Source organism: Varanus komodoensis, unplaced genomic scaffold (assembly GCF_004798865.1).
Source record: "Varanus komodoensis strain SLA01 unplaced genomic scaffold, ASM479886v1 scaffold10, whole genome shotgun sequence".
In the NCBI taxonomy this organism is placed as follows: domain Eukaryota; kingdom Metazoa; phylum Chordata; class Lepidosauria; order Squamata; family Varanidae; genus Varanus; species Varanus komodoensis.
The window spans coordinates 30,822,904-30,849,915 of record NW_025335269.1 but is presented as its reverse complement, the minus strand read 5'-3'; the positions used below and the strand labels follow the sequence as shown (position 1 = coordinate 30,849,915).

Genomic DNA, 27,012 nt, shown 5'->3' with positions numbered 1-27,012 from the left:
TCTTTGAGGCAGTTTAGTGTAATTGTGTGCCTTAAAATTGATTCCCCGTGCTTTTAAAAATAGATTGCAACTGAAATAAGTAACAACCATAAAAAGTAGTATGGAAAACAGCAACATGTTCGGTTATAACTAGTTTATAAACCTTTCTCCAAGGGTAGCTTACAAAAAAGTGAATTGAGTAGGGAATTGGCTAAAATAATGCTAGACAAGGTAGTTCTCTCTGGAAAGAGTGAATCTTATTTCTGTTTAGGTGGTATTCATTTAATACTGATACACGGGGTATTTTCACACCTTCCCTCCAAAGAAACCGTGACACATGCTGCATGGAAATGACAAGAGATGTCCCTCTGTACAGCAGCTGAACCAAAACCAATATGGAACCATGGGAACATCATCAGAGACCACGGGAATACCAGACTAGGAGAATCCTCAGAAGTCACACTGTTCCGCTAGTGTGCGACTCAACCCCTTTTGCAGAGCAGCATGGGACTCCATCAGTCCAAGATTCCCATTCCAAATTGGCTCTGTCACATCACGAGTACAGCTGCCGGGGGCACTCCTTCGAGCAACGTGGACTTCTGTGAAGTCCACATGTTCCAAAAGGAAGGGTTGAGAAGTATCTTCTCTAATAAAGGACTGCACACTCAGTGACCTAAGCATGGAAGTTCTCCATGCTACTAAGCATCCCCTGCAAACGGAGACCTGAAACACTGCACTGGTTTGCCAAAAGGTGGGGAGCTTTTCATTGTACAACACTGACACAGTGTCAAAAATACGGTTTTATTCTTTCATTGAAACGAAGGCTCGAGCAACTCGCTTTTGGGAGAGGGAAAAGGTCGCATTTTAAAACTAGTTACAGTAAAAGCCTCAAGTCACTGTCAACCACCACATACCAGCCGGACAAAGCCAAAATAGGAATATTTCAATGAAAGATCAGTGTCATCCTCAGAGTATCTGTTGGACAGGATACAATCAGTTTCACTCAATACAAAAAAATTCATAGAATTTTAGAGGTTTTTTTTTCTTGAGAGACACACTACAGCATTTCCAGCAGCTGACTGCTGGCTTCTCTCTCTCAGCAAAAAGGCCCTGGTATGTCCATGCGATGCAAAGCAACGTTCCATCAGGCTGCTACCCAAAGTCTCTCAAGAAACAAGATCTTCAAGTTCTCACAATTCATCCTTCTCATTATCCCAGTCATCAAGATCTATGTCACTGAGATCAATATCTTCTTCAGCTGGAAGCTATAAGACAATTAAACAGAGCATGAATTAAATAGGTATTTATTCAGATGCATTAATTGATGTTTCCACACATTTCTTCGGATCAAGTTCAGAATGCACTTCAGCTAGGATGTTAGGTTCAAAAGTTAGCGGTCACAAGAACAGTCAAGGTTCACAATTCCCATCAGCCCTTGACAGCATGACCAATCACAAGGAATGATGGGAATTAAGTCTAAAATATCTGGAGGACAACAAATTGACCAGCCACATTTCAGTGAGCCACTGTTACCAGTCACCTCTTCATTCTAGAATGAAGACCTAATTCTTCTGTGGTGCATTTCTGACAATTTTTCTACCATCTACCAGCCTCACACCCTTGATGAATCCATAGTAATATAAACGGCATACATCTAACACCACTACTTAAGTGAATTTGCTCCCAAGTTAGGATTTACCTATGCAACTTGGGTAGTATATTTTCACTTCATACTAAAAAGCATACACCATCTAGTTCTGAACTCACTGAAATTTTGACTACAAGCTTTGATAGTGGCAGGGCTTTTTGGTCACTTTATAAAAATAACAGAAAGTAAAAGGAACCAATTTATAGTTAGCAGCATGATTAGAGATTTCCTTAAATGTTTTGTACAGTTTTTTATAGATTTAGTAGAATTACAATTAGTTGATGTATCATACAGAAAGAGGGAAGTAGTCAAACTACACATTGAATAGCAAACCACCCCCCCCAAAAAAAAAAAAAACAGTACTACAATTTGGCCAATATAACACGAATGAGAAAAAGAAAAGAAAAAGAGGAACTACTGACTATGTGAAGGCAAAGTAGGCCAGGAGTGTACATGGAGAAAGAGCAGACTGAGTCAAAAGCCTGATGAGCAGCTTGCATGAACACAGGAAGGAAAAATATGTAGACCAGCCTGCACCACAAAAGAGTTAGATGGGCTCCAATAGAATAGAGGAAAAAGGTGGCAACAAGAGAGACCAAAGCGAAACATGTCCAAAGCTTTAAAACAAGAACCAAAAACCCAGCACATGCAACTTAGCTTGGAGCCTAAGTTTTTCAGAGATGAGGAAGATGACAGAAAAAGCAGATGGGTCAATATTCTAGAAATCGTAAATAAGGTTGAAAAACCAAGTTGTCTATCCTTTATGGAAATAAACACATTTAACAGTTTTACAACATTTAAACAGACTGAGAAGAGACCCCCCCCCCCAATCAGAATTGCTAATGTGAAGTGTTCCTCTCCGGATGACAAGATCTGTTAAGCACCCGATGAGCTCTAAATGAAAATGTATGCATGTAAATGACTTATGCTCACATATGTAGAGATCAAAACGGTGCCCCTTACCTCACCATCTTTGCCATCCCATGGCTCTATGGTGTTAATCTTTGCAAAAGCCCCTCCACCTACTGGTGCTGTAGATCCACGACCGACGGAAAGTTCCCTAAAAACAGAAGATTCAAATTCATATTTTCTTCATAACCAGCAAACTGTCTGCCCATGGTAACCTAGCAGGACTGAGTTCGCTATTCAACTAGTCATTTATAGTCCACCTGTTTCATTTGTGATGGAAAAATAAGTTATGTGACACGTTTGAAAGATTTACTCAATGCAAAGGAGCCCTAACAAACACAAAAATAAAGCAATCCCAAGAATTATCTCCAGGTACAGTTTGGTTGTGCTTTTGGCCCCTACTGCTAACAGGCAACTTCGGTCAAACTCAGTGCATGGGGGAGATGGCTCTCCCTCTCTCATAATACTGGAACTCATGGTCACTCATGAAACTAACTGGTGGGAAATTCCAGACAGACCATCAGAATTGCCTTGGTGCAGAGCGCATAGATGTGGGGATATACCTCAGGAATTCATTGATTCCTTGCTCACTGAAGGATCCTTTCAGCAGTGCAAACTTCATCTTTCGTGCATTCACTGCTGCCATGGCTGGGTACCCAAATCCTCCAATTCCCAAAGAAGATTCCAGATCAGACTGTGCTCCAGCCTCTGTCCACAGCCATCTTTGAAAAAAGAGAAAGAGCTCATAGCAACTGCACATGAAGATCGGTGTACAAACAAGTTTGGGAGCTCCTGCATTTCCCCATGTCTATTCATGTCAACGAGGAAAGAAAATAGTGCGGATTTCCAAAGCACACAATGTGTCCCTTAGTCAACAGTCAAGCTAGTGTTAAATCTATACTGGTCCATAGTAGCAGTACTGTTGTCTCCATATTTGCATTTCTACATTTATTGGGACACATTATTCTGCATAGTACAAGTGGGAAAAAAAAGCATCAGAGAAGTGATCTTCTGCAAAGATCTGCCTTTTTATAGTATAAAATAACCTGTCCTTACCCCCACATCTTCTTTTTGTACTTGTCTGCCATTTTCAACATGACTTCCAAGTAGGAATTTCTACCTGCAGCTCCTGTTTGATAGATGGAGAATACATAATGAAAGGAACATGGGTGATGCCAGCATTAGAGACAGACCATAAATGGGAAAATTTAGTCTTCTTGCTTACCTGTGTCAAGAATGTGGGGCAAGACAGAAATGATACAGAGCTGGTGAGCATCACAAGTTTGCTTCAGGACATCTTCACTAATAATCTGAGAGAAATAAATGCCTCATTACTGCAGAACTAATCACTGAAAGATTACAGCAGCAAGCTGCCATTTCACTCTTCCCAAAAGCTTGCCCTGCCTTTGCCTGTTCTTTCCTAGTGCAACTGGCTCATCTGCTGCAGTGCCAGAGAGGAGCTTGGCAAGCATGCTTGTCAGAGCAATTCTGGCTACTACTTGCCTCTAGCTGCTCCAACATAATGAGTGCCTAGGTCAGCCTCAAGCCAAGTAGCCAGGGGTTAAAGCAGTTCTAGGCGCTGGCAGAATACCCATTTCTGAAAAAGTCCATGCACAACTTCTGTTAAAATTAAGTCACATGATGTGCTTCTGACATGTCGACAGAAGCATGTGTCAGAAGGAGAACACCTTGACATCTCAAGGAAAAATTTGTTACAAAGCCTTTTAACAGCAAGCTTTGTTGCTTACTACACAAACCAAATATGTGAATAGTAGGGCTGGGACGAATCCTTTTCAAATCTGTCCCTCTGGCATCTGCTGACCTCCCTTTGTGCTCAGATTGGTCCAGCAAAGTGAGCCAAGCCAAGAGGAAGTCCGTGGACCCCCATGGACCGGCGGCTGTGCAGCCATCAACCTTCCCTGTCAGGCGCAGCTGCCCAGAGAGCAGCTGCAGGACGCAGAACAGGGATGCTGCGAGTGGGCACACCAGGTGCCATCCCTCATGACCGATTGGCGAAAGTGCCAGGCCTGGAAGGAGGCACCGCCTGCACAGCACACGGGGCTCAATTCCTGGCAGGCGACCCCCAAACATTGGGAGAACTTGCCAGGAACTCGGACTCGGGGGCACTGGAGTCCGGGAAGCCAAGCCCAAGGAATCTGATGGAACCCCATCCTAAAACAGATTCTCCACACATCCCTAGTTAACACAACCCACATGACAAGAGCAGGGCAGCATCCAATGCTGCCTGTGCATTTCCACTGATGTTGTGCCACAAAGAAACTTTGTTGTCCCATTCCAGAAAGTAGCTTTCCGGCTCATTTCCGCAGCTGCTCTAGGAAGCACAAGCTGCCTCTTCCACCAGCAGTGGGCCCTGCTGCTACAGGGGCAATGCTGGATATAGTAAAGTGTACATGTACCGTTGGTTTATTGCCAAGTGCCATGAAATATATGAAGGCAGTATGCAATTTTCTATCCCAGGTCCAAATACAGAAATCCACTGAGATGCCACCCTTAACTTTTCACCAGGATTTTCTTCAAAGAACTACCCTATGTACAAATAGCCAGTTCAGATGCTCAGTTCTAATGGCTCTGTAGGCAAAACGGGACTACTGAAAAAGAAGAGGGTGGTATCAGCATGCCCAAGAAAGTCCCAAGGTTTACAGAGACAGAAAAAAAAATCACAGGGAAAAATGTAGCTGAGAGCAAAGTCTCACAAGACAGCTAATACTGAGCATGCTCAGTGTCCAAAGACTGCTACATACCTGTTGGGGAACTAGGGGGAGGGGAGAGAATATTCTGAAAGAAGGCATGGCTGAGTGGCACACTGAGTGGAACATTTTGCTGCTAAATGATAAAAAGGAAGCTCAGAAAGAATGTGTTTAGCTTTTCAGGACAAGGATACCTCTAGGAGTTCAGGTGCTGGTGCATTCTCCGAGAATAGGTCCAAAGCACGAGCCACTATATCTGATTTTGTCCTTCCACCATCAAAATCAACAGGATCTTCTCCCTTCTGGAAGATCTTTATGGTAGGGAATCCACGGATCTGGAATGAAGGTTTCAGATGGGAGCAAATCAGACTGACAGACTGATCAGAAGGAACCATCATCTATTCAGTGTGCAGCTTTACAATTAAACTGAAGAGCTTAAGTGCATTGCAAGAAATTGAACTTTTGCAGACCCCAGGTCTTCTAAATTGTGGAAGTGCCATGCAAACATGGGCACTGTGGCACACATGTCCCTTTGTTAAGAAAACATGTCCTAATGCAGGACATGGAAACAGGGTGTGTCCTCACTGTGTGTCAATTTCGAGATGCAGTAAGTTAAGATGCACGAATCAGTGCTTAAAATGTTCACCGAGAGAAAACCTATTTGACATTAGAAAGAACCCTCTGGATGAAATGAAAACACTACATGTCCAACGCTGCTATTACTGTTTATTGCATCTACTCACCCCGTATCGGCTTGCTAGCACCTGGTTCGATGTAGCATCTACAGCAGCTAATTTAACTTTGCCCTTGGTTTGTTCCTTCACCTCTGTTGCTGCTGATGCCCATTCTGGCTCTAAACTGTTGGAAGCAAAGTTTTGTTAGAATGCACTTTAAAGGCCCATCCAAATCAATCAAACAAACTAACAAAAAACACGACTGCAGAAAATGACTGAGCAATGACAGTGAGCTTAAGTTAAGGGTGGGTATGACGAAGAAATCATTTTAGACTGGTAGGTTCTTAGATGACCAAGTCGGCAATCCTGTGGCATTTACTTGAAGATAAACAGTGCCATGATGGGATTCACTTCTGAATAATCATGCCTATAAGGGCAGTGTAGCTACCTAAGATTTTTTTTAAATTTATTTTAAACTACTACTGTGAAAACAGAACTTGATCGTTTACGTGCTATTAGATTTACAGCAGGTTTTACTTCAGACCAGTGTATGATCAACAATGAGAGGGATGACCTTCTCCCATACCAGCCTATCCAAAGTGCTGAGACAGTCATCAGTGGCCCTTCCTACTTGCCCGTTGACAAGGAGGGTTGGTGTAGTCCACCATCTCAGCAGTGCCTCAAGCTTCTAGAATCAGCTTCCACTAGAAGCTGCAATGAACTGAACAGGGCTTGCTTCTGAGTAGACATGTGTATAGGACTACACAGTTGATTTCCTTTGCCCAAAATATAACTTCAAATGTCTGTTTCCTGGTTGCACACAAAGTAATTCCACCTTCAATTCAGGGGCATTTACGTACTTTTTGCAATGTCCACACCAAGGGGCGTAAAATTCTACCAGCCAGATGTCATCGCTATTCAAAACACTGCTATCAAAGGTGTCGTCCGTCAACTCGATCACATCCTTTTTGCCTGAACCTCCACTTTCACGGCTGCTCTGTAGTTCAAATCACAAACACAAAACACCCCAAGTTTTAGTTCTCTTACCACAATCCAGCAAAGGTTACTTGGCGTATGTAAATAGAGACCTGATTATTAGCGGTAAGAGGTGTGTGCATGTGCCCACAGCACATCAATCTACACAGCTGAGCACGTCGAGCCCCGTTTACCCACTGCCCAGTTTTTACTTTCTAATCCATTGTTAGGTAAGTTCTGGAAAACATTTTGCCTTGCAAGCCATGATGGCAAAATTAACCAGAAGAGCACTGTGAGACTATTCTGCCCTTGCTGTGCCCTCCTCGACATTTTGCTACAATACAAAGCCATCAGTTCCTCACACGCAAATGACAATTCCACCTACGATTTCTCAGCATCTGAAAGGTATGCCCCATGTGCTGTTGAAGAGTTTTAAAGCAGAAAACATACTCTTTCCACTTCATCTGCATTTTATTTCCAACTGTTAAACTTTCTTTAAACTTATCATTAACATCCCATTTCCTCCCTGCCCCACCCACAAGTATTCTCCATTTAACTTCTAGTATCTTTGTGGCAAAACCCCTGCCTGAAAACATGTTTATGAAACTGGGTCTCTGCAAAAAGCAGTAGGCGATGACTGGCTGGAAGTACCTGCTTGCCAGAGCTGTAGCCCCCTCTGCCACCAAGGCGATCTTTTACTAGCGACCGGAGAGCGCCCAACGCTGCGTCAACAATGGCGTCACTCGTCCTGGCCCCTGCGGTGCAAGAGAAAGACAGAATTAAGGCTCACCATGTGTCAGCATCTGGGGTCTTCCAAGTGCTGTCTCTGGGCAGCAAGCTGCTTCCAGGTGCCTCTCCTGGCACCCACCGAGCTCCTTACCCTTCTTAATGCTATTTATTTCTTTAAGACTTCTAGAATTATTATTTTAACTGGGACGACAGCATGTTGCCCTACAGCACCATCTTTATTTTGGTTATTTTAGCGTTTAGATCTACCTCTGCCTTGACACAAGTTCTCAGTCAAGTTTCCTTTTAGTTCCTCCAGCATCCCTTCTGGGAAACGACTGTTTTGTGACTGGCCACTTCATTTATAGCTAAATGTCATGGCAGCCATTGGGTGAGCACACCCGACACAGTCAAAAATCCAAATGTGCCTACTGATTCAAAAAAGTTGGAGACTTCTTGAAGTAGGCTAGGAACCTTCAACAGCAGCAAAAGAAACAGTCAAGCAGCTTCTCTGCGCAGGAGAAATGTTATCTACCAAAAGGATTAATGGAGTAATTGGTAGCACTGGAGTTTGAGTCTAAATTTAGAAACCCTGCACTTGAGAAACCCATCTGCCTCCAGAGCATGTGCTTCCACATTCATTAATGCTACCACAAAGGCAACCAATCTGTCTCATAGTTGTGACACTGTGGGCTTGCTCTCTGCACTAGAGACCAGCTAGCAAGACAAACTTTGGCTATTTCAATATGCACAAAAATGATTACAACTGTTGTCTTTTTCATAACAAATCGGGCTATTACACTGTATATGAGAAAAGAACGTACCCTGATAATCTTCCGCTTTGTTCTTGTTGGCACCAAATATTTTGATAGTGGGAAATCCTTTGACGCCATACTGGCCACCTAGGGACTGATGTTTATCTGCATCAACTGCTCCTACTTTTACAACACCCTGCAAGAAAGGAAAACCTCCCTTTAGTTACAATAAGGAACAAAACAAATCAAACTTGAAGGAGGAGGTTTCCATGTAGGATGTTTGGTTGAGATAACATATGCACATTAAACTTGGCCTTAGTGAGATTGAAAATTAGTAAGGTATGAGGATATTCGTTCTCTTTAAATCACACCCTAGAAAATCTCACATTTGCTGTGACAGCCAACTCATAAAGATGTATGAGATGGCCATCCTTGTTAATATCCCATCTTTCCACAGAGCAACAAGTCACTCTCAGCCTAACCTATCTGAAGTGGTTGCTTGCACAGGGTTAAGATTTGAAAATATTCTATAATAAAGGTTTATTAAAGAAATCGTACTCAATCAACATTCATTTGAGTCATCAATTAAATGTGTATTCATTTGCATGTGTGTAAAACTTTTCTTAACTCCCCATGTTTTTCACAATATACTCAGGTTTTCTGGTAGGAACAATTTTTAAATGAAATATTTTAAAAACAATTTAATTGATCTAATGAAATGGTGCAACCTATTCTGAGCATGAGACAGAGCACAATTCTAGACACTAACAGCTTATGTATCAAATGGGACATCTTGGATATTCTATTTGCACTTAGGACTTCAAAATTTTGAAATGGCAAGCTTCAAGACAAATAAAAATCTGCAACCAAAGCAGCCAACGACAGCCAGCGAGACAGAGACAGGCAACAGTTTAGCAGCAGAGCAATGCTTCGCATCATGCCATGGGTCCCATGTCTAATCCACAATGTCTCCAGGTAGGGCTGGGAAAGGCCCCAGCCTGAAACCCTGGAGGACTTCTGCCAGTCAGTGCAGACAGTGCTGGGCAAGTGCATCACTCACTTTCAGTGCTGTTGCAGCTTTCTTCCACTCAGGGGTTAGTCTTTGACAGTGGCCGCACCTGAGAGGCAGAGGAAAGAGAAAGCATGTGGTTTACTCCAAAGCACATCCCTCTCTATGAAGTTAGAAACATTTGAGTACTCAGCATATGACTTTTTTGCACTCTAGAAGGCTACAAGCTAATAGAATGCGATTAGATTTTAAGATTGACCACTGGTTCTGTTTTAGATCTCTATTATGTCATATAGTTTGATACCTGTTTAAGTTTTTAGCAGAGCCTTCCAAGTTCATTCAATTGTGGAAATGGAAGGGCCGTATGCCAAAGTCCGTCCTGATCCCATAAATTCCGCACAACAGCGGCACTGGGCTTTGCAAAAGGTGCATAACTGACAGACATGAAACTGATGCAACTCTGTCACAGCTTTTTAATATTGGTACAGCATCCCCTGTATTCCTGACAGATTCTATGTCAGGAAGAAACATGGCATCATCCATGATCACCTAAAAATATGCATCTGGCTTAGGCTGAGTGTAAGTTAGCAGTCCAGGCCACTGTTAAAACTTTCCCAATCCCGGACCTTGTGTATAGATGGTTCCCTTTCAGACAAATTCTTTACAAATCACAGAGAACCTGAGAGGGAGAGAAGAAATTAACCCAACCCCTTTGGGTTGTCTTTCCAACCCAACCCACTGCCTTCCAAATGTTTTGGTCTTCAACTCCACTCAGACCCAGCCAACACAGATAGTAATCAGGAATGCTAAGAGCTGTGATCCAAAACATCTAGAAGACTGGAGAAGCTAAGGAAGAATCAACTTGGGGAAAGATGTTCTGTGAGCAATTCAGAGTAGAGACAAAGTCTCTCACTATGCTTCTGAAGTCATGGACGGAGGCATAAACCTGGTTCACACACAGCAACAATTCTGAGCAAAGCTGACTATGGCATGTTGTTGAATCACAGGTCAATGCTAGGTGAAAATCCCTGAACGATGATTTAACCATGGGTTGCTAACCATGAAAAATCCAATGCTCACAACCAAACAATAAACCATGGGTTCTTTGTATGGGTTGCCTGTATTAGTATTAGTGCATGGCCTAATTTATCCTTGGTGATTGTTATGCCATGCCAGCAGCCCACAAGCACTAGTTTTGCTTGCTGCACAAAGATGCCTGACTTTCCATGGCTTGTCATATGTCATGAGAACCCAGGCAGGAGGGGTTAAATAACCCATGGGTTGTTTTATAGCTATTTGAGGGTTAGAAAATTCTCAAAAAACTCTTATTACTTGGGTTTATACAGTATGACAACTTACAGCAAGGAGATCTCCCACAAGTACTATAAATGATGCAACATCCCCATGGGTAAATTAAGTCTTAGTGAACTGTCACGTTGTGCAAAGCAGGTCACAGTTAAGACACACTGCAATGTCTGCACCTAACCACCACCTACAATTCAGCAACCTACTTGTCATTACATGCGAACCAAGTCAAGACTTGTATTACTTTCATTTTTGTCAAACCCTGCGAAAAAAGCCACACCTTTTAAATTGTTTTTTGCACATGCCAAAAACCCCAAATTTTGATACAGCCCCCAAGTAATATTAGCCTCCAACTATTTCCTCCTTGCCTTTGAAAGGGTGTGAATTTGCAAAACGCAAACAAAAAGGCAAACTGAAGTAAACATGTACCTATCACATACCCATAAATAATATGTATTTTAAGAAGCGGGCTACCTCATTTGTCAACATTTAAATTACTTTAAAGGACCACTAAACCAAGCTAAATAAGCGTACCTTAAAAGGACCTAAATACAGTGGGTTCTTAAATTCTACTGATTTGGGCATGATTTAATAAATGAATGCAAAACAGTGGAGTAGTGCTCAGGACCATGACTGGGGAAACTTGGCCATGAAGCTCACTGGATAACTCTGGACCAGTTATGACTCTTAGTCATATCCACAGGGTTCTAGTGAGGATAAAGATAAGCAGGATCATACACATTACCTTGGCCCCCTTGGAAGGAAGGTAGATAGAAATGTAACAAACAAATAAAAAATTAGCAGACACTTCCACCTATATGCACAAAGAATACATAGGGATGTGTGAAAAGAGAAACTTGCCCACTTATAGAGCCCTGCAAATGAGAATGCCATGTCCCTTGGCAGCCATAGGCTTGATGCTATATATGCGATGTGAACCTTTTAGAGACCAAGTGTCCAAACTGCAACCCAAAACTCACTTATTTATCACAAAGTGCCAACACTGCAATAAAACCTGAATACTGTGGTTTTAGTTTAGAAAAAAAAAACTCATACATTATCTTGTGTCTTAAAAGAAAAACACAATAACAGAGTTTTCAATACACAAACTGCTTTTTATTGAAAGGTAAAAGTTTGCATTTGGCGTGCTTTTGCACAATTAATGTGGTCTTTGCTGTTGCATGCACGCTGATAATTGTTCAAACCTTGGCTCAAATATGCCAGGGGGACAGTACCACATTAAAAAGAATCTCAGTCTCTTAATTAGAACATCTCTTTGCTAAATCTTTGATATTAAATTTCAATTTTTCATATGAAAACTCAAAGCTAAAGTCTTGTGTTAATAAAAATGAATGTATTAAAACTCAGCCAGTCCAAGCAAATATATATCTATACACACACACATATCTCCTTGGCAGTGCACTGATTGGCCATGCGAAAGCTGAGTCGTGGCTTGTGACATCATCACCTGGCACCGTTACTCCTTTCCGAGCGTGCACATGACCGCTATGTGCACTGTTATCTGACAGCTGGAGAAATTTGGCTCATGTGCCAACAAAGAGGGGTCTGCGTGCCCGGTGTGGCATGTGTGCCATAGGTTCACCACCACTGCTATATATCAAATTTTTGGAAAACAAATGGAAGCAGGCTCTGACACACACACCTGCCTCACCACATTGTTAATGATAACTTCAACCACTGCAGGTAGATATTTTGTCCCAAGATACAGGCAAGTGTTATAGGATGTTGGCTACCTAATACCTCTTCAGAAAAGGTGGCAAACAGACTGTACAGTAGTAGTAATTATTGCCCAAACAATACTGGTCTATTAAGGCTTACCATGGAGCATAGAACTCTACAAGCCATAAGCTGTCGCTCTGAATGACCTCCCTGTTGAAGTTTGTTGGTGTGAGCTCTATAACATCATCACTGGAAGAATACAAGCTGTTAACAGCTAAGAAGAGTGTGCAACTTATGGTTCCTGGAATGCAAAGCAAAATTAAAGATATTTCAAAAGACAATCAGCAACTTTTGCTACATTATGGCCAAGAAAACCTGAATCAAGAGGTAAAGTGAGAAAAAACTGATTAACATCCACCAACCCAAACAGGACAAGAACTGCTGAAAGGGGCATGTGTAACACACACATCTTGGCCATTAGTATCTTTCCCCAGAACTCAAAGCATAAACCTGCCAGTGCGGTGTTGCAGTTAAAATTGAACTGGGACTTGGGGAACCTGGAATCTAGTTCCCACTCAGCCATGAACACTGGGTGGCTTTGGGTCAATCACAGACTTTCATCCTAGTCTACCTCACAGACTGGATTCACTCCAACCACAGCTGCAATCCTTAACACACTTGCTAGAGAATAAACTCCTTCAGCCATGCGTTTTCAATTCAAAATTGGCATACATGTGTGTCTGATCAGTGTCACACCCAATGCAAAAGTCACCTGTTTCCAGTGTTGAGTGTGACAATTTGTATGCTTTATCATGTTGCATGGTATTTTAATGCTACACTTTGCTAGTATTTTAAAATGACTGTTAACCAGCCAAAGGATTTGACTCAGATGCTCTATTTAATTAAAATGACTGCTGTCTTCAATAAATCTCTCTACAGTGATGAAAAAGTCAAATTCAAGAGCAGTCAGCACTTGAACCCCTTTAGGATACTAAAGGCTGGTTTTTCCAAAGGATGAACCCAAGGAAGTCTGTTGCAGCCAAAGCATCCAGACTATCAGCAGTTATTTTAAGGCAAGTTTGGGAAACTCCCTGGAAAATTCCCTGCATGTTATACCCATACCAAGTGATTTGTATAAAAGTACTTTGTTGGAAAGATCACCTTTATAACACATCTATTTAGATGATTCCATGAACAGAATTCCTGAAAAATCTAATTAATAGGATTGGCCACCAGCAAGCTGCATTAATGACACATTCCAACAACGCAAGGGCCATTTTAGAAAGAACAGTTATCTTTTCCTGCTAGAGACCTTACATTTGATGCATGTTTGAACATGTTGTTAACTATCTACAACTCATCTGCCAAACAATTAAGATACCTTTTCATGGTCTTGCAATATCTACTTTGGATTAAAAAGGGCATGATTCATGTGTGAAAAGAAAGGGTTAGGGTTAAAAGTATTTCCACCCCTTTCCCCCTTCTAAAAAGATGTGGCTGATTTAGTAGGTCTAGAAGAAACCACTCCCAGTGATTTAAGACAACTAGCACCAAATGTGAAAGTTCATCACCTTCGGTTTGTTTTCAAGTTCCATTGAGTTCAACAGGTTTTATTTCCAGAAAGTCTAAGTAAGAACGGCAGATAAGCCCTGTTGTGTATGTACAGGTGCCTATCTAGGTCAGCATGCTGTACCCCAGGGGCTACCCAGAGGCCCATGAAAAGCTCACACGCATGACACAAGGTAACAGCCCCGTCTCATTTGTAGCCCCCAACAACCAGTATTCAGAGAGACACTACCTATGATCTGGATGTAACAGTGTGTGCAGGAGCCATAGCTAGTTTTATAAAAGGTTGGTGACCACAGCTACATCTTGTGGAAGGAAATTCCACAGGTTAACTACATGGCGCATGAAGAAGGTCTTCCTTTTCTCTATCCTGAATCTCCCACTATTTCACTTCATTTGATGCCCTCCAGTTCCAGAATACGAAGGGATTGCAGCACTGACTGAAAGAAACAGTGGGGTGTAAAGCTTAATGATGTTCTAGGCCCAGATTCAAATTCCCCATCAGCAATGAAGCTGACTGCCTGGCTTTCAATTTCACTGAGCCTGTCATAAAAGACGGTCACATGGACAAATCCAACCGGAAAGGGGAGAGAACCCCGCACATCACGCTTAGTTCTTTGGGAGGAAGGATGGAATGAACTTAAAAAAATTAAATCTAGAAGCAGAGCCCTTCTCTTCATGCCTCTGATAAGGCTTCTCTCTGGTCTGTTAGCACCAAATGAGAGCAGCCTGATACAACTCCCGATAGTGCCAGCTAGCATAGCTAGTTAGAGAAGATGCAGGAAATTGTATTCCAATACACCAGAGGGACACAATGTTAGGGAAAGCTAGGCTAAAATAGTCTCTTTCTTTTAAAACTTGAGTGAAGAACGTGCGACCCTCCACATTTGAGTACCACAATTTCCATCGGCCACAGCCGGCAAAGGAAATGAGGAACAGGTATTACTTCTGTATTAAAATGCGCCCATCTTAATCCCACATGCAGCAACACTTCCAAAAAGGGGAGAAAGGGGGAAGCTTCCCAACCTCCGCCATGTTCCAGAACTAAATTTGAACATTTGATCGCGGGATTGTACACCCAGTCTAGAAAATAGGGCGAACCCGACCCCATCGGCCTGAGCTCCTCAGTGCCCCACCATCACCTGCAACGATGCCCGCCTCAGCAACCCGCTCTGCTCCTGCAATTTAGTAACAGACGAGCCTTGTTCTCCTCCACCAACAGCATCCCTCCCCACGTACCAAGGAGAACAGCTCTTCTGCCAAACGCGCCCATGTTGCACCCTTGGGACCTCCGACTCCTCGCCTTCACCCCGACGCTCGCCGTTCTACCCTGCCCTCCGCCAACAGAACCAAATGCCTCGGCGAATCTAGCCGTGGCCACCGCTCATTGGTGCACTCCTCGTTCTCTCCTTTGCATAACCAATGGCAGCCGGACGGATCAGAGCCGGAACGGGCGTGCGAGCGTTCGAAAGGGAGGAGTCAGTTTTCATCCGGGCCAAGGGACTGCGAGAAGCACTTAGATGTGAGGGGAGGAGTCGGCGCGGAATGATATTCTGCTTCCGGGACTGCTTACGCCTGCGCTTCAGGCTCGGACTGACGAGTCATAGCGATAGGAAGAGGACCGGGGTCTGGCGCAGGATCATACAATCTTTCTTAGATGCCTGGAAATATTGATGGTGCATGTATAAATCTACAGTACTTTTATGCCTACCTTATTGGTTGGAGGCGTTAGGTGACTTGAGCTCCCCTATGGCTTAGGCGTTTCTGTAAGTGCATCGTCTCCAATGCTTCTAAAGAGTAATGCATAACAGTTATATCCAAAGCTATGGGGTGTGCTCTCATTAATATGCTACTGAAAACTGGCTCTGCTTGTTTTTCCACATAAATCTTTGTTTACAGGGTTACACAGCCTGTGGCCCTCTGAAGCCTGTATTGCTCTCCTCAAAGGTTGCCTTGGCATCCCCACCACCACTACCAAATCTCTCCTTCCTTCCCAATTTCACTTGTTTGTACTCTTCATTCACATGGAAGTTACACAGATTGTTCCTCTGCTGCTGCTAGCAGTGCAGAAAGAGCAATTTCTATTGCACACACAGGTGTATGTATGTGTACACACATGTCTGTGTGTACACACAGCTTACCCTGACTTGCCTCTTTTCCCTGTATCCAACAGCAAAGGTAAAGACTGGGAAAGCTGCCAGTGGGGCATTTCTCTCTCCAAAGGCAGACTGCTGTTTCTCCCCTCAGATCTGAAAATTCCTATAGCCCAGGGTTTCCAACCTCTTCGGGCATTGGCACATTTGGAACTTTGAGAAAGTGTTGTAGAACATGTCACAAAATGTCAGCTTGCCCATTCATCAAATGGCTGCTCATTCATCAAATTGGCCATGTCTGTTCATAAAACACCCATTTCCAAGAGGGTGAACTGATGCTTCTAAAAGAAAAACAACTTGCTCAAAATCTAGACAAAGTACAGGTATGGTCTGAGCTATTTGAGCCTAAATTGGTGTTTTCTTTATTTTTTTTTAATTTAAAGATGTTTAGTGTGCAAGCTTATCAGATACCCATAACCCTCTGACATTGGATGATTATGCAGAGCCTGCACGCTCCATCCCCTTTGTAAAACACTTCAGCTGTCTCAATGTTTCCCCATCAGAGTGCAAGGGAAAGTGCCTGAGGTGCCTGTCTCCTCCTCTCTTCCTGCAGCCCCCTGAAACCCCTCTCCAAAGTTTCTCTTGTGACCTTGCAGACACAGCTGAAGTGGTTCTTTCTGCACTGGCTGTTCTGCACTCAGAGACCCAGCTACAAGATCAGAGCCCTTTTTCAACCTCGTAGCTTGTTCTCCAAAGAATACTCTGGCCAGCTAGACTCTGTCTAACAGCCACAAGATTGCAATGATTAAGACATAAAATAAAAACTAGGAGAGGCAGGCAGCCTGGTAGCACCAAAAACAGTGTCCATGGGCATACAGATACCTCAAATAGCCCCTGAAACATCCCAGGGACCATAGAACAGCAGCATAATAGAACTATAACATCAAATAATAAATAGATTATTTTTGAGCCTAGTTTTAAAATGGAACCAAACTTAGCGATAATTTTTGGAATTTAACAAAGGTAGTTAACATTAATTTTAATCTCGAGTGCAGCATTAAAATACATTGCACATTGTGTGGGGCCAAATTCCAATTTATTTGTTTTTAGCCTGTTGAGCTGCAAAAGGTCACCAAATTCTAGCATTCTGCCAACATGGTTTAGAAGGATTTTAGAAAAATGAAGGCCATAGTCAAAAACAGTAAAACATAAGAAACTATATACTACAGGTTGTTTCTTAATTCTAAATCACTGTTCTAGGTTAAACCACATGGTATTTTACCACTAAAACAGCATTGTGTTTGTTAGTGGTAAAACTTCTGCTTACCTCTGCTACAATATACCAATCCCTTTTCCAACCATGACACCCTGAAAAAGCCACAAGTTCTCCATATTCCGTTTTTTCTTTCAAAATTGCAGGGCTGGGGAAGGGTTGCCACTGCTGTGGAAAATTTGGCAGCAGCAGGAATGTGCAGCCTCCTGGTTGGTCAAGGGGAATCCCTGGAAGTTGCCTACCCCTGCATGTAAGTGTTTGTGGATTAATGTCCACGTCATCCAGTGCATGAAACAATATCCTGAGATGCATATATAAATATACATGAACACACACATGCACAGAGAGGAGTGTGGTAGAGTCAGACAAAAATGAAAAGTAGAAATAAAGAATTTTGCCTATAATAATAATTACTACAAATGGCCAGTTAGAAAACTGTTGTTGAAACTGCAACTGGCATGCCAATTAACACACATGATGTGTTTGTGTGTGTGAGAGAGAGAGAGAGAGAGAGGAAGAGAGAACCATACACACTTTTATTCTATTTTAAGCCTTTGGTAAGCCACCAGCCTAGCACTTTATGCATTTGATTCAATTCTTCTGAACTACTTTTTTTTTTCTTGGCACTCGTTTGAATGTGCAGAACTCATTTCATTTTGATTGGTCGTAATGTGCCCTTTCCAGTGTTTATCAGACATATCTCGTCTTTAAAGCATTGTACTAAATGACAAATGCCATTTCTGCACAGTCTACATTAACATTCCTAAGGAACATAGAAAAGCCAGATGGCATATCATCAGCTCAGAGAAAATACATCTCAAGGTTGTTTCAGTGCAAACAGATAATAATGTGCCATTGGTGAAATCACTAATATCAGGATGCTGGATCTGGAGAACACTGACACTAGTTCCATCATACTGACTGATGAGAAGCTCTTCATCAGGACAGTATTCGGACCAAGCGGCAGCATGGCTTATTTTTACCCAGTGAGTGGTACTGTCCCTGTAATTCCTAATATGAAAGCACATGAGCATGAAGAGGCATTTCTGAATGCAGTATAATGAGACTCATTTTCCTTCAGCAGCTTGGAATTTCCAGAGCTATGAATGATTTTTTTCTCCACCTGTAATTCCATACACCAAGTTGGCACTGAAGTTTGTAACAGGACTTAGTGGGCCAGTTCATGAATTGGAAAATGCCATAGCGGGTTAATTAATCCCTGGGGTTTAGAGTGCCTGCAAGCAACCGTTTTGTATATTCAAGCCACAACAAAAGTTTCTTGTATCATGTAAACTTTAGGAGGGGGGTTGTTGGCATGGTTAACAAATCATCTACAACCCCTGGGCCCTTTTAGGGTTGTGGGTGATTTGTTATCCATAGTCACAACCCACCCTTGCTAGGCTCCAACGACACAACATAACAAGCCTCAGCCACAGCTTGAATATGTATTTGAATATGCATATATTGAATATGAATATTTGTTTCACTTTTAATGGAGGACCCCATACTGGAAACATACAGTGCCGCAAATAGGAAGTGGCCACACCCACCAAGTGGAATGGACCCCCAGACTTGTTGATTTGGCTTTGTAGTATTATGAAAGCTGTTTCTGGAGATCGCTGAGAGCGCAGTCCAAGAATCTGAGGGCTCATGCGCATCCAGCGCATGGAGTAAGGCACAGTGACCTCCACTGCTGCAGCACCTCACACCATGCGTTTCATCTAGATGGCCAGGGAGGAGAATGGAAGTGCCGACAGGAAATGGCATAAGCCACTGGGCCAAGCTCTTTCCCCAGCAGACCCCCTTTCCCCCTCCTCAAGGCCCAGTTGTATCCTTGGAGTGGTGGCTGAGCGAGGTTGGGGGCTCTGCCTTCAGAGGCTCAGTCCCCAGGTCACCGGACCTTGAGCTGGGGCGCCATGTAATCCTTGCCCCCACTCTCCCCAAGAAGGCTTATTTCTAGAACAGGGCAGGTTGGTGGATGGGGAGAGGAGGTTGGAATGCTGAAAGGCATCAGTGCAAGGCACTGACCCCATTCTCCTGCCTCCCTAGCCTTATGTTTGCTGGCCACTGCCTGGAAACACCTTCAGGGCAGTATCCCGTTCTGCTGACAGCACATGGGGCTCACCCCGCCATGGTTCCACATATATGTAAACTACACACACATATATATACACACACATATATGCATATGGGTAGTGCGTTTTTTGTAAGAAAAAAGGTGCCGGAATTCACATCTTGTTAATCTTTTATTTAAAAAATTATATATTCAGTTAACATTAATTTAATTTACCGTATTTTTTGCTCTATAAGACGCACCTGACCATAAGACGCACCTAGTTTTTAAAGGAGGGATCCATGGAAAACTTCCTGATAATCACAGGCACATTCCCCATCACTTCCCCATGGGCTTCATTAAAAGACGGGTTGCCATTTGAAAACACACACTGACCTGTGATTAAGAGCTCTCACCTGCGCCGGAGGAGGGGGGCAGAGCAGGGTGCGCCGAGCGCATGCCGGCCATGTGGTGCCACGTGGGGCCAGCAGCGTGCTGGCGGTCTTCTGGGTGGTGCGGCGGCGGCAGGTCTTCCCAGGCGGTGGGGGTGAGCAGTTCCCGGGCGGTGGGGGTGAGCACACCGTCTCTCTGTGCGGCTGGCAGGTTAAAGCCTGCGGCTCCTCCTCCTCCGCACGCCTCCCCCTGAGCAGCATAGCTCTCACCTGCGCTGGAGGGGGGGGGGCGGAGCAGGACGCACTGAGCACGTGCCGGCCAGGTGGTGCCACGTGGTGCAGGCGGGCCAGCAGTGTCCCGGGCGTTGGGCACACACACATTCGCTCTATAAGACGCACAGACATTTCCCCTTACTTTTGAGGGGAAAAAAGTGCATCTTATAGAGCAAAAAATATGGTATTGTATTTAAGGCAAATGTTCATAGTAAATTTCAAAGTTTTGTCCAATTCTCATCCAACAAATCTTGACTCCTTTCCCTGCTGTTAGTATCTATGTGTTCTGTCGTCGTATCTGTTAATATTCTGGCCTTTTTATTAGCAGGACCAGTGGCTGAGAGGTAATTAGTAATTTTTTTCATTTTTAAATTTGGGCTCACATTTTTACACTAGAAATTAAAAAAAGATTTTCAACTCACCAATGGTTTTTTAAAATAAAGAAATTTACCTTTCACACATAGTCAGTCACTGTAAACACACCCACACACGTCAGTTGTGTAACGAAACATAACGGTTGCCGCCCGCAGTAAGCACTCAGCGCGCGACCACATGACCAAGCACAAGCCGAGCATCACCACAAGCTGAGCAGCACGATCACAACCAGCGCGGACAAAGCACGCATGCATCGGACTCGACACACAAGCAGCCCGCATGCACCTTTTTAATGAATTCGCCACCAACCTGCTATGCTCGACAGGGCGATTCAAATCCACGTGGACCAAACATCAAATTTTCAAAAGTTACTTTTAAAACTTGGAAAATCCATAAAAAAAAAAGGTGCCGGAACTCCATTCTGGTGCGTTCTATGACAAAAAAAGCTCTGTGTACGGGGACCTGGGTGATCCGGGTTGTAGTCCTCGCATGGCCATGATGCTCACTGGGTGACTTTTGGCCAGGCGCTTACTCTACACCCAACCTCACAGGGTTGTTGTCATGAGGAGGGAATGGAGTGGAGGAGGGCTATGTAAGCTGCCTTGGGTTCCTCACAAGAGGCAGTGGGGCAGAACATATATGCAGTGTTGTGATCAGGATGGCGACCATGATAATGGACAGCCCTGCCAGTTCTGTTGTGCAGGCTGCACCCATCTCTTGTATGGCAGACGTTCAGTACCTCTAGAGCAAGGGCTGAAATGAGTGGAAACGGTAATTTCTGGGACGTGGCAGGTTGGCCATGGGAACTCCATCAGCCGACCCTGTTCCAAAACAAGCACTCTCGTGGGGGAGGGTATAGGATGGTACGGAGCCTCAGCTCTGAGGCCTGCAACCACAAAGCAGGGACTCTGAAGGCTAAACTCCAACCCTCCCTCTTCCTGCTGGAAAGAACCGTGCCGCAGGCTTCTCTGAGGAGGCGGCTGGGCCTCCAAGAGTGGGGAAGGGCCATGCTCACACTCATGGTTCTGTACCCAATAAGTCTGAAGATGTAAATAGTGCTGTGAAAACAGAGGGGTTTTTCTGTAGAAAAGTTACATGGAGGGGGATGTTTTATTGTAGTGTGCCTTTTGCAGAAGATCTATGCAAGGCACCAAAACAACCAGCAGGTGGTGGTGTTTGCGTTGATTTAAGAGCTAGTCAAACAGTAATAACAGAAATAAGGACTCTGATTCAGCCTGCCGTGTGCCTGGCTGACAACAAAGGGCACAGGGAGCTGATTCATATGGTTTTTTGATAGTGTGGCCTTTTAACAATGATATTTTATGATCTGACATTTTTATCATCATGTTATTATTTTGGTTCACCTTGGGAATAGAATTGAAAGGCAGCATACAATAACAAAATATATGAAAGTGGGTCATCAATATGTTGAATAAATAAAGTAAAAGAGCAAAATAGTATTAGAACTGTGTGTGTTTCAAAACCTGACACACAAACTTTCCAGCCATGTATTTTCGTCTTCATTCTTTCATTCATTCATTCCACTTCTATACCACTCCTTAGGCAGTCCTCTAGGTGGCTTACAAAGATTCTCTCATTCTCTCTCTAAAAGTTAACAGGAAAATTCGAGACATGATTAAAATAAAGAAATAAAAAATAAATCCTAATCATATGCTGCCAAATTCCTGAGAAGAGTAGACCAACTGACTTGGTGCCTAAAAGATAACAATGTTCATACCAGACAGGGCTCACTGGGGAGATTTCTAAATTGGGGGGCCACCACAGAGGAGACCCTTTCCCTTGTTGACACCCTCTGAGCCTTCCTTGTAAGAGGCACCTGGAAGAGGGCCATAGATAATGAATGTAGTATATGGGTAGGTTCATGCTGGGAGAGGCACGCCATCAGGAATTGCAATCCTGAGTCATGTCAGGCTTTATAAACCAGCACCTTGAATTGTGCATAGAAACATATACACAACCAGTACAAGAGGGACAGAATTCGTGTTATATGTTCAGACCTTCTGGTTTTCATTATCAATCTGAATGCTGCATCCTGTCCAGATAGGGGCATGGCTGGGCTGCCAGTCTTGACAATAATCCCTTTGCCAATAAAAGAAGGAATGGTTGTTAAGGACAAAATGAGTTAGCTGTATTACCAGCTCACCTTGGGGGTATGGGGCAGAGATTTCACAAGACTTGACTAGATCAAAGTGTCTGAACCACTGCAGGACAATCATTTTGTGCACTGAATTTATCTGTAGACTAAAAGAACAATACTGGACTGAAAGGAGGCATTCTCGAATTCATAACAATTTCTGAACCCAATCAACTAGACTTAGGGTGGATCATCAGATACGGCAGAAGTAAGCAATGACCTTTTCCAGCCCACACAGTTTCAAGAAGGTGGATCTCTTGTACAGAGTATAATCAATATGGTTTTAGATTGGGGGCAGCAGGAAGAAATGCAAAATCCAAAAGTGATAACAAAAGTCTTGCTTTATTTATCCAAGAGAGTGAAAAAGAAGTGATCCTATTAAATTTCTTTTAGGGAATCCTGTAAATATTTGGCATACACCCTGTCCTGTGAAACTTAATGGGAATAATTTCTGAGTACAAGCAGTCAATACAAGAGTGGGGAAAACATTTTCAGGAGCGTATTGCTAACAATATCATGACCAACCATAAGTAATTCTTTAAATATATCTGAAGCAGGAAACCAGCTGGGGGGGAGTTGCATCACTGAATTATAATTGAGTTAAAGGTGTACTAAAGGAAGGGAAGGAGATTGCAGAGAAACAGAATGAATTATTTACATCTGTTTTTACTGCTGAAAATGTAGAACAGATACCTATGCCTGAACTGATGTATTTCGGAAAGGGGTCTAAGGAACTGAGACAAATAGTGGTGACAAAAGATGTTCTCAAACATATTGACAAACTGAAAGTTGATCACCAGACCCAGATGATATCCAGCATAGAATTCTTAAAGAACTTGAATATGAAATTGCTGATCTCCTAAGAAAAACATGTAATATGTCCCTCTAGTCAGCCTCTAGCACATACAGCTGGAGAATGGCCAATGTAACACCACTTTTTAAAAGGGGTTCCAAGAAGAAAGACAGGCTGCTTACCTGTAACTGTCCTTCTTTGAGTGGTCATCCATGCATTCACACACCAATGTCTGGTGCTGAGTAAAGTGGCTGAAACTATTAGAAAATATTAAATTAGAAAGCATACAAAGAATATTTTTCATGCTTCTGCAAAGTTAAGTCCTGCCTCAGTGGCCTTTAGAGTTCTTTGAATGCATCAATAAAACCGTGGACAGGATAATCTGGTACCCAATGTTTACTTAGATTCCCAAAAGGCTTTTGACAAAGTCTGTCATCAAAAACCCTGAGCAAACTTAGCAGTCAAGGAATAAAAGGAAATGAAAGGTTAAAGAAAGTAAAGCAGAGAGTAAGAATAAATGGTAGATTACCCCAATGGAGGGATGAAAACAGTGGGTCTCACAGGGAACTGTATTGGGACCAATGCTTTTCAAATTACCATGTATGAATAAGCAGCAAATTGTCCAAGTCTGTTGATGATATAACATTATTAGGGTGATTAAAACAAAGAGGAGACCCAAAAGGATTTCTACAAACTGGAAGAATAGGCATCAAAATGCCTATTCTCCCAGTTTGGACTTAAATTTAAGCAAATGTACATTGGGATAGAGATCTGATCTTGCTGTCGCTGACAAGAGAGATATCTTAGGATTGGATAGTGGACAGCTCAATGAAAATGTCATTCCCTTATGCAGCTGTTTAAAAATTTAAACTCTGTGTTAGGCACAATTAGAAATGGAATTGAAAATAAAACCTCCAGTATCATACTCCCTTTATACATGCCTATGATATACACGGTCACTACACCTAAAAAGAATATTGTAGAGTTTTAAAAGTGCAGGAAAAGGCAACAAAAATGAATATGGGACTGGAATAATTCCCCTAGGACAAAAGGTTACAGTAGCTGGGATTTCTTAGCTTAGTTTAAAAAGTAAGTAAGGGAGAAAGAAGACAGAGATGTAAATAATATGTGGTATGGAGAAAATGGAGGTATTTCTCCCTCTCTCATAATACTAGAACCCTGGGTGATCCGATGAAGGTGATTGGTGGGCAATTCAGGACTGGTAAAAAGAAGTATATCCATACATAGCTCATAGCTAAACTATGGAATTTGCTTTCAGAAAATGTAGTTTTGGTCACCAGTTTGGACAGCTGTAGATACATTCAGGGAGAATCAGCCTATCAATGGCTACTAGTCCTAATAGCCACCTCCAGTATGAGAGGCAGTATGCCTAAGTACACCAATTGGCGAGGAACATGGTGGGAATGCATTCTTGCCCTCATGCTCTGCTTACAGGGTTTCTGGGGGCAGCTAGTCACCACCTTGTGAACAGGGCACCGGATTAGATGGATCCTTAGCATGACAGGGCTAGCTCTTATGTTCTTATTTCTCTTTAAAAGCCGCACTGTTGGGGAAAGAGAGCCACTGTGGTGAACTTTTAAGGCCCCCTGATGTTTTCAGGGAAAGGTTTGTCTTTCTGTCCTTGACTAAAATGTCATCCTCTGATGATATTTTAAAAGGATTCTAGCCTTTCCTCAGTCACCTGAAAAAAATTGTTTGTATAGGCTGTGAAATTCCCTCAGGATGAAAGGTGCCAAGAAGAAACCAACCGCGTTTGGCAAGTGGCATTAAAGCCTTCCCCTTGGGATGCCATGGGCCAAAAACTGTTTAATGAACCTCTAAATAAATGCTTTGGAGTTGAACCACACTTCACATTACAATTTTGTGCAAGAATTTTCCTCATCCCAACCTGTTCAGGGTATTGTGTCACCCACTGCAAATGGATTATTACACAATCCTTTTAAGTTGGGCCTCTGGAATAAAGTTTATAACTCGAGTACAGCAATGCTCCTGGCTATTCTCTTTGACTGCAATTCTTGTACTACTTCACACAACCATCCCTCACCTCTCTCAATACCTTCCTGGATAGGTAAAAATGTGTGATGAATCCCTTCTTTTTGCACTTACCACTCCTGCCCATGTAAGGCCCAAAGTGAAAGTGATGAGACGTCTGAACTCCAAGCATCCTTGTCCTGGTTAAAACAGCTGCTGGACGGGGTGCTGGGGAGAGATGAGTTAACACCATTCCTTTACTCCATTTACTTAATTTAGCCATGGAGCAGGTGGAAAGTGAAAGATGCCCACATGGGCTTGTTTACTTAGGGTCCTGTCTTATGTGGCTGCCTGTAACCTTCCAAACGCAGAAGGTTATGGGTATCCAGTCCAGCAAGGGACGAGCACAAGAGGTGAGAATTGCAGGCATTCTCCCCTCACCTTCAAGAACATGTGGATAGCCAGTTTCAACCATCTGAATGTTTTCTTGCTCTTCCTGAGGAAGAAGGGATCAGTTCATGACCTGACTTTGGGAGAAGCCAGTGGTGCCTCACCCATCTTCCCTCTGTTCAGAATGGCCCCATAGTGCCTGTCTCAAAAATGGTCTTCCATCTTTGGTCCTCACTTGGTGCGAAAACAACTCTGCTAGCTGAGAGGGTGGAGAGGAACCCCTCTGAAGGCAAAGTCCCTGCTGGAAGACTTCTTTGAAGTCATAGTCACAGCCTCAACCTTTTCTGAGGTTACAGCAGGCACTCTACCTTTTCCTATGACCATCCAGCCAGTGGCCAGGCTCATGTTATGAGAAGCCATGGCGATTTCTTTCCCTTATTACTTGGTCCTGTCATCAGGACCCAGTTGGGGCATTTCTGCATGGTACCTTTAGTGTTCTGAGAGACTGATGATCTGTTCTAAGGTTTCCATGCTTCACTGTGGCTTCTACAGTCATTTGGGCCTGGGGTTTCCATTTTATTACCATTGTTGGTATGGAGATATGGTAAGAGTCTCATAGAAAAAGCAGTTTCGGAAGTGGTTGCTCAGCTGTCCATTCTCTGCTCCTCTCAGCTCCCTAGCAACACATGCATCATCACCTGTTTTATTCCCATTGACTGAGTGAAGTGCCTATCTCTCTGTTTACTTTTGGGAGCAAGGGAAAAGTAGGTAAATGCACAGAGGGAGAAGGGGGGAATTGTGGCAAAAGTGTTTGACTCAATAAAAATTCCTTTGAGGGTTGGGGTGGTTAGGAAATGTTACAGTGATGCAGATACACTCCAGAGGGGGAAGGGGGAGGAACAAACTTGGAAACTCAGCAGACCGGTCAAGAAAGGACTGCTTCGGCCCACACAGAGCAGTATTGACAGGGAACCACACAGTCCTCTGGCTGGTAAATTTGGGCAAACATCTGCACACCATGGACATTCATAGGACTGTTTTCCATGACATGAGGTCACCCCCAGCCAGTGTCTGCCAGGCACTGGATTGTTCCCTCACAGTATTTCTTTCTTGCTTTTCACAATAGGCCTCCGGGTGTCTTACAGTGAACACTCCTTTTCTCTGCTACAATGTTAAATGTGGAGTTGCTGTGTGTCTGTTTCACAATAGTCTGGATGCCACTGCCAAATGACAGAAGTGAAGCAGAAGCATTCAATGGAACTCTCTTGAAAAGCCTGGAGAGACTGTCT

At 43.2% G+C, this 27,012-nt stretch overlaps 1 protein-coding gene and 1 long non-coding RNA gene across 2 annotated transcripts; both read right to left on the bottom strand.

The window, feature by feature from the left end:
- Positions 1-766: 766 nt before the first annotated feature.
- PDIA6 (protein disulfide isomerase family A member 6) lies at positions 767-15,539 on the bottom strand. The gene is made up of 14 exons (XM_044419153.1): positions 15,533-15,539; positions 15,174-15,317; positions 12,528-12,669; positions 9,435-9,492; positions 8,444-8,570; positions 7,545-7,648; positions 6,779-6,915; positions 5,988-6,102; positions 5,439-5,579; positions 3,762-3,846; positions 3,593-3,665; positions 3,100-3,258; positions 2,591-2,687; positions 767-1,244 (listed from the first exon to the last, which is right to left on the bottom strand). The coding sequence occupies exons 1-14, from the start codon at positions 15,537-15,539 to the stop codon at positions 1,170-1,172; spliced, it is 1,464 nt and encodes a 487-aa protein (XP_044275088.1). The 3' UTR covers positions 767-1,169.
- A 111-nt stretch (positions 15,540-15,650) lies between these two features.
- Positions 15,651-25,574, bottom strand: LOC123017067. Its single transcript, XR_006413532.1, has 3 exons — positions 25,469-25,574; positions 23,524-23,598; positions 15,651-15,724 (listed from the first exon to the last, which is right to left on the bottom strand). It is a non-coding gene; the product is annotated as an uncharacterized LOC123017067 (long non-coding RNA).
- Positions 25,575-27,012: the final 1,438 nt, after the last annotated feature.

Excerpts from the sequence above, each read along its gene's own strand:
- PDIA6 (XM_044419153.1), bottom strand. Across the intron at positions 8,571-9,434 it reads AAGCTGCAACAGCACTGAAA|GGTGTTGTAAAAGTAGGAGC; the intron begins GTGAGTGATGCA and ends CCTTTCTTGCAG. Across the intron at positions 3,666-3,761 it reads GCCCCACATTCTTGACACAG|GAGCTGCAGGTAGAAATTCC; the intron begins GTAAGCAAGAAG and ends TCTATCAAACAG.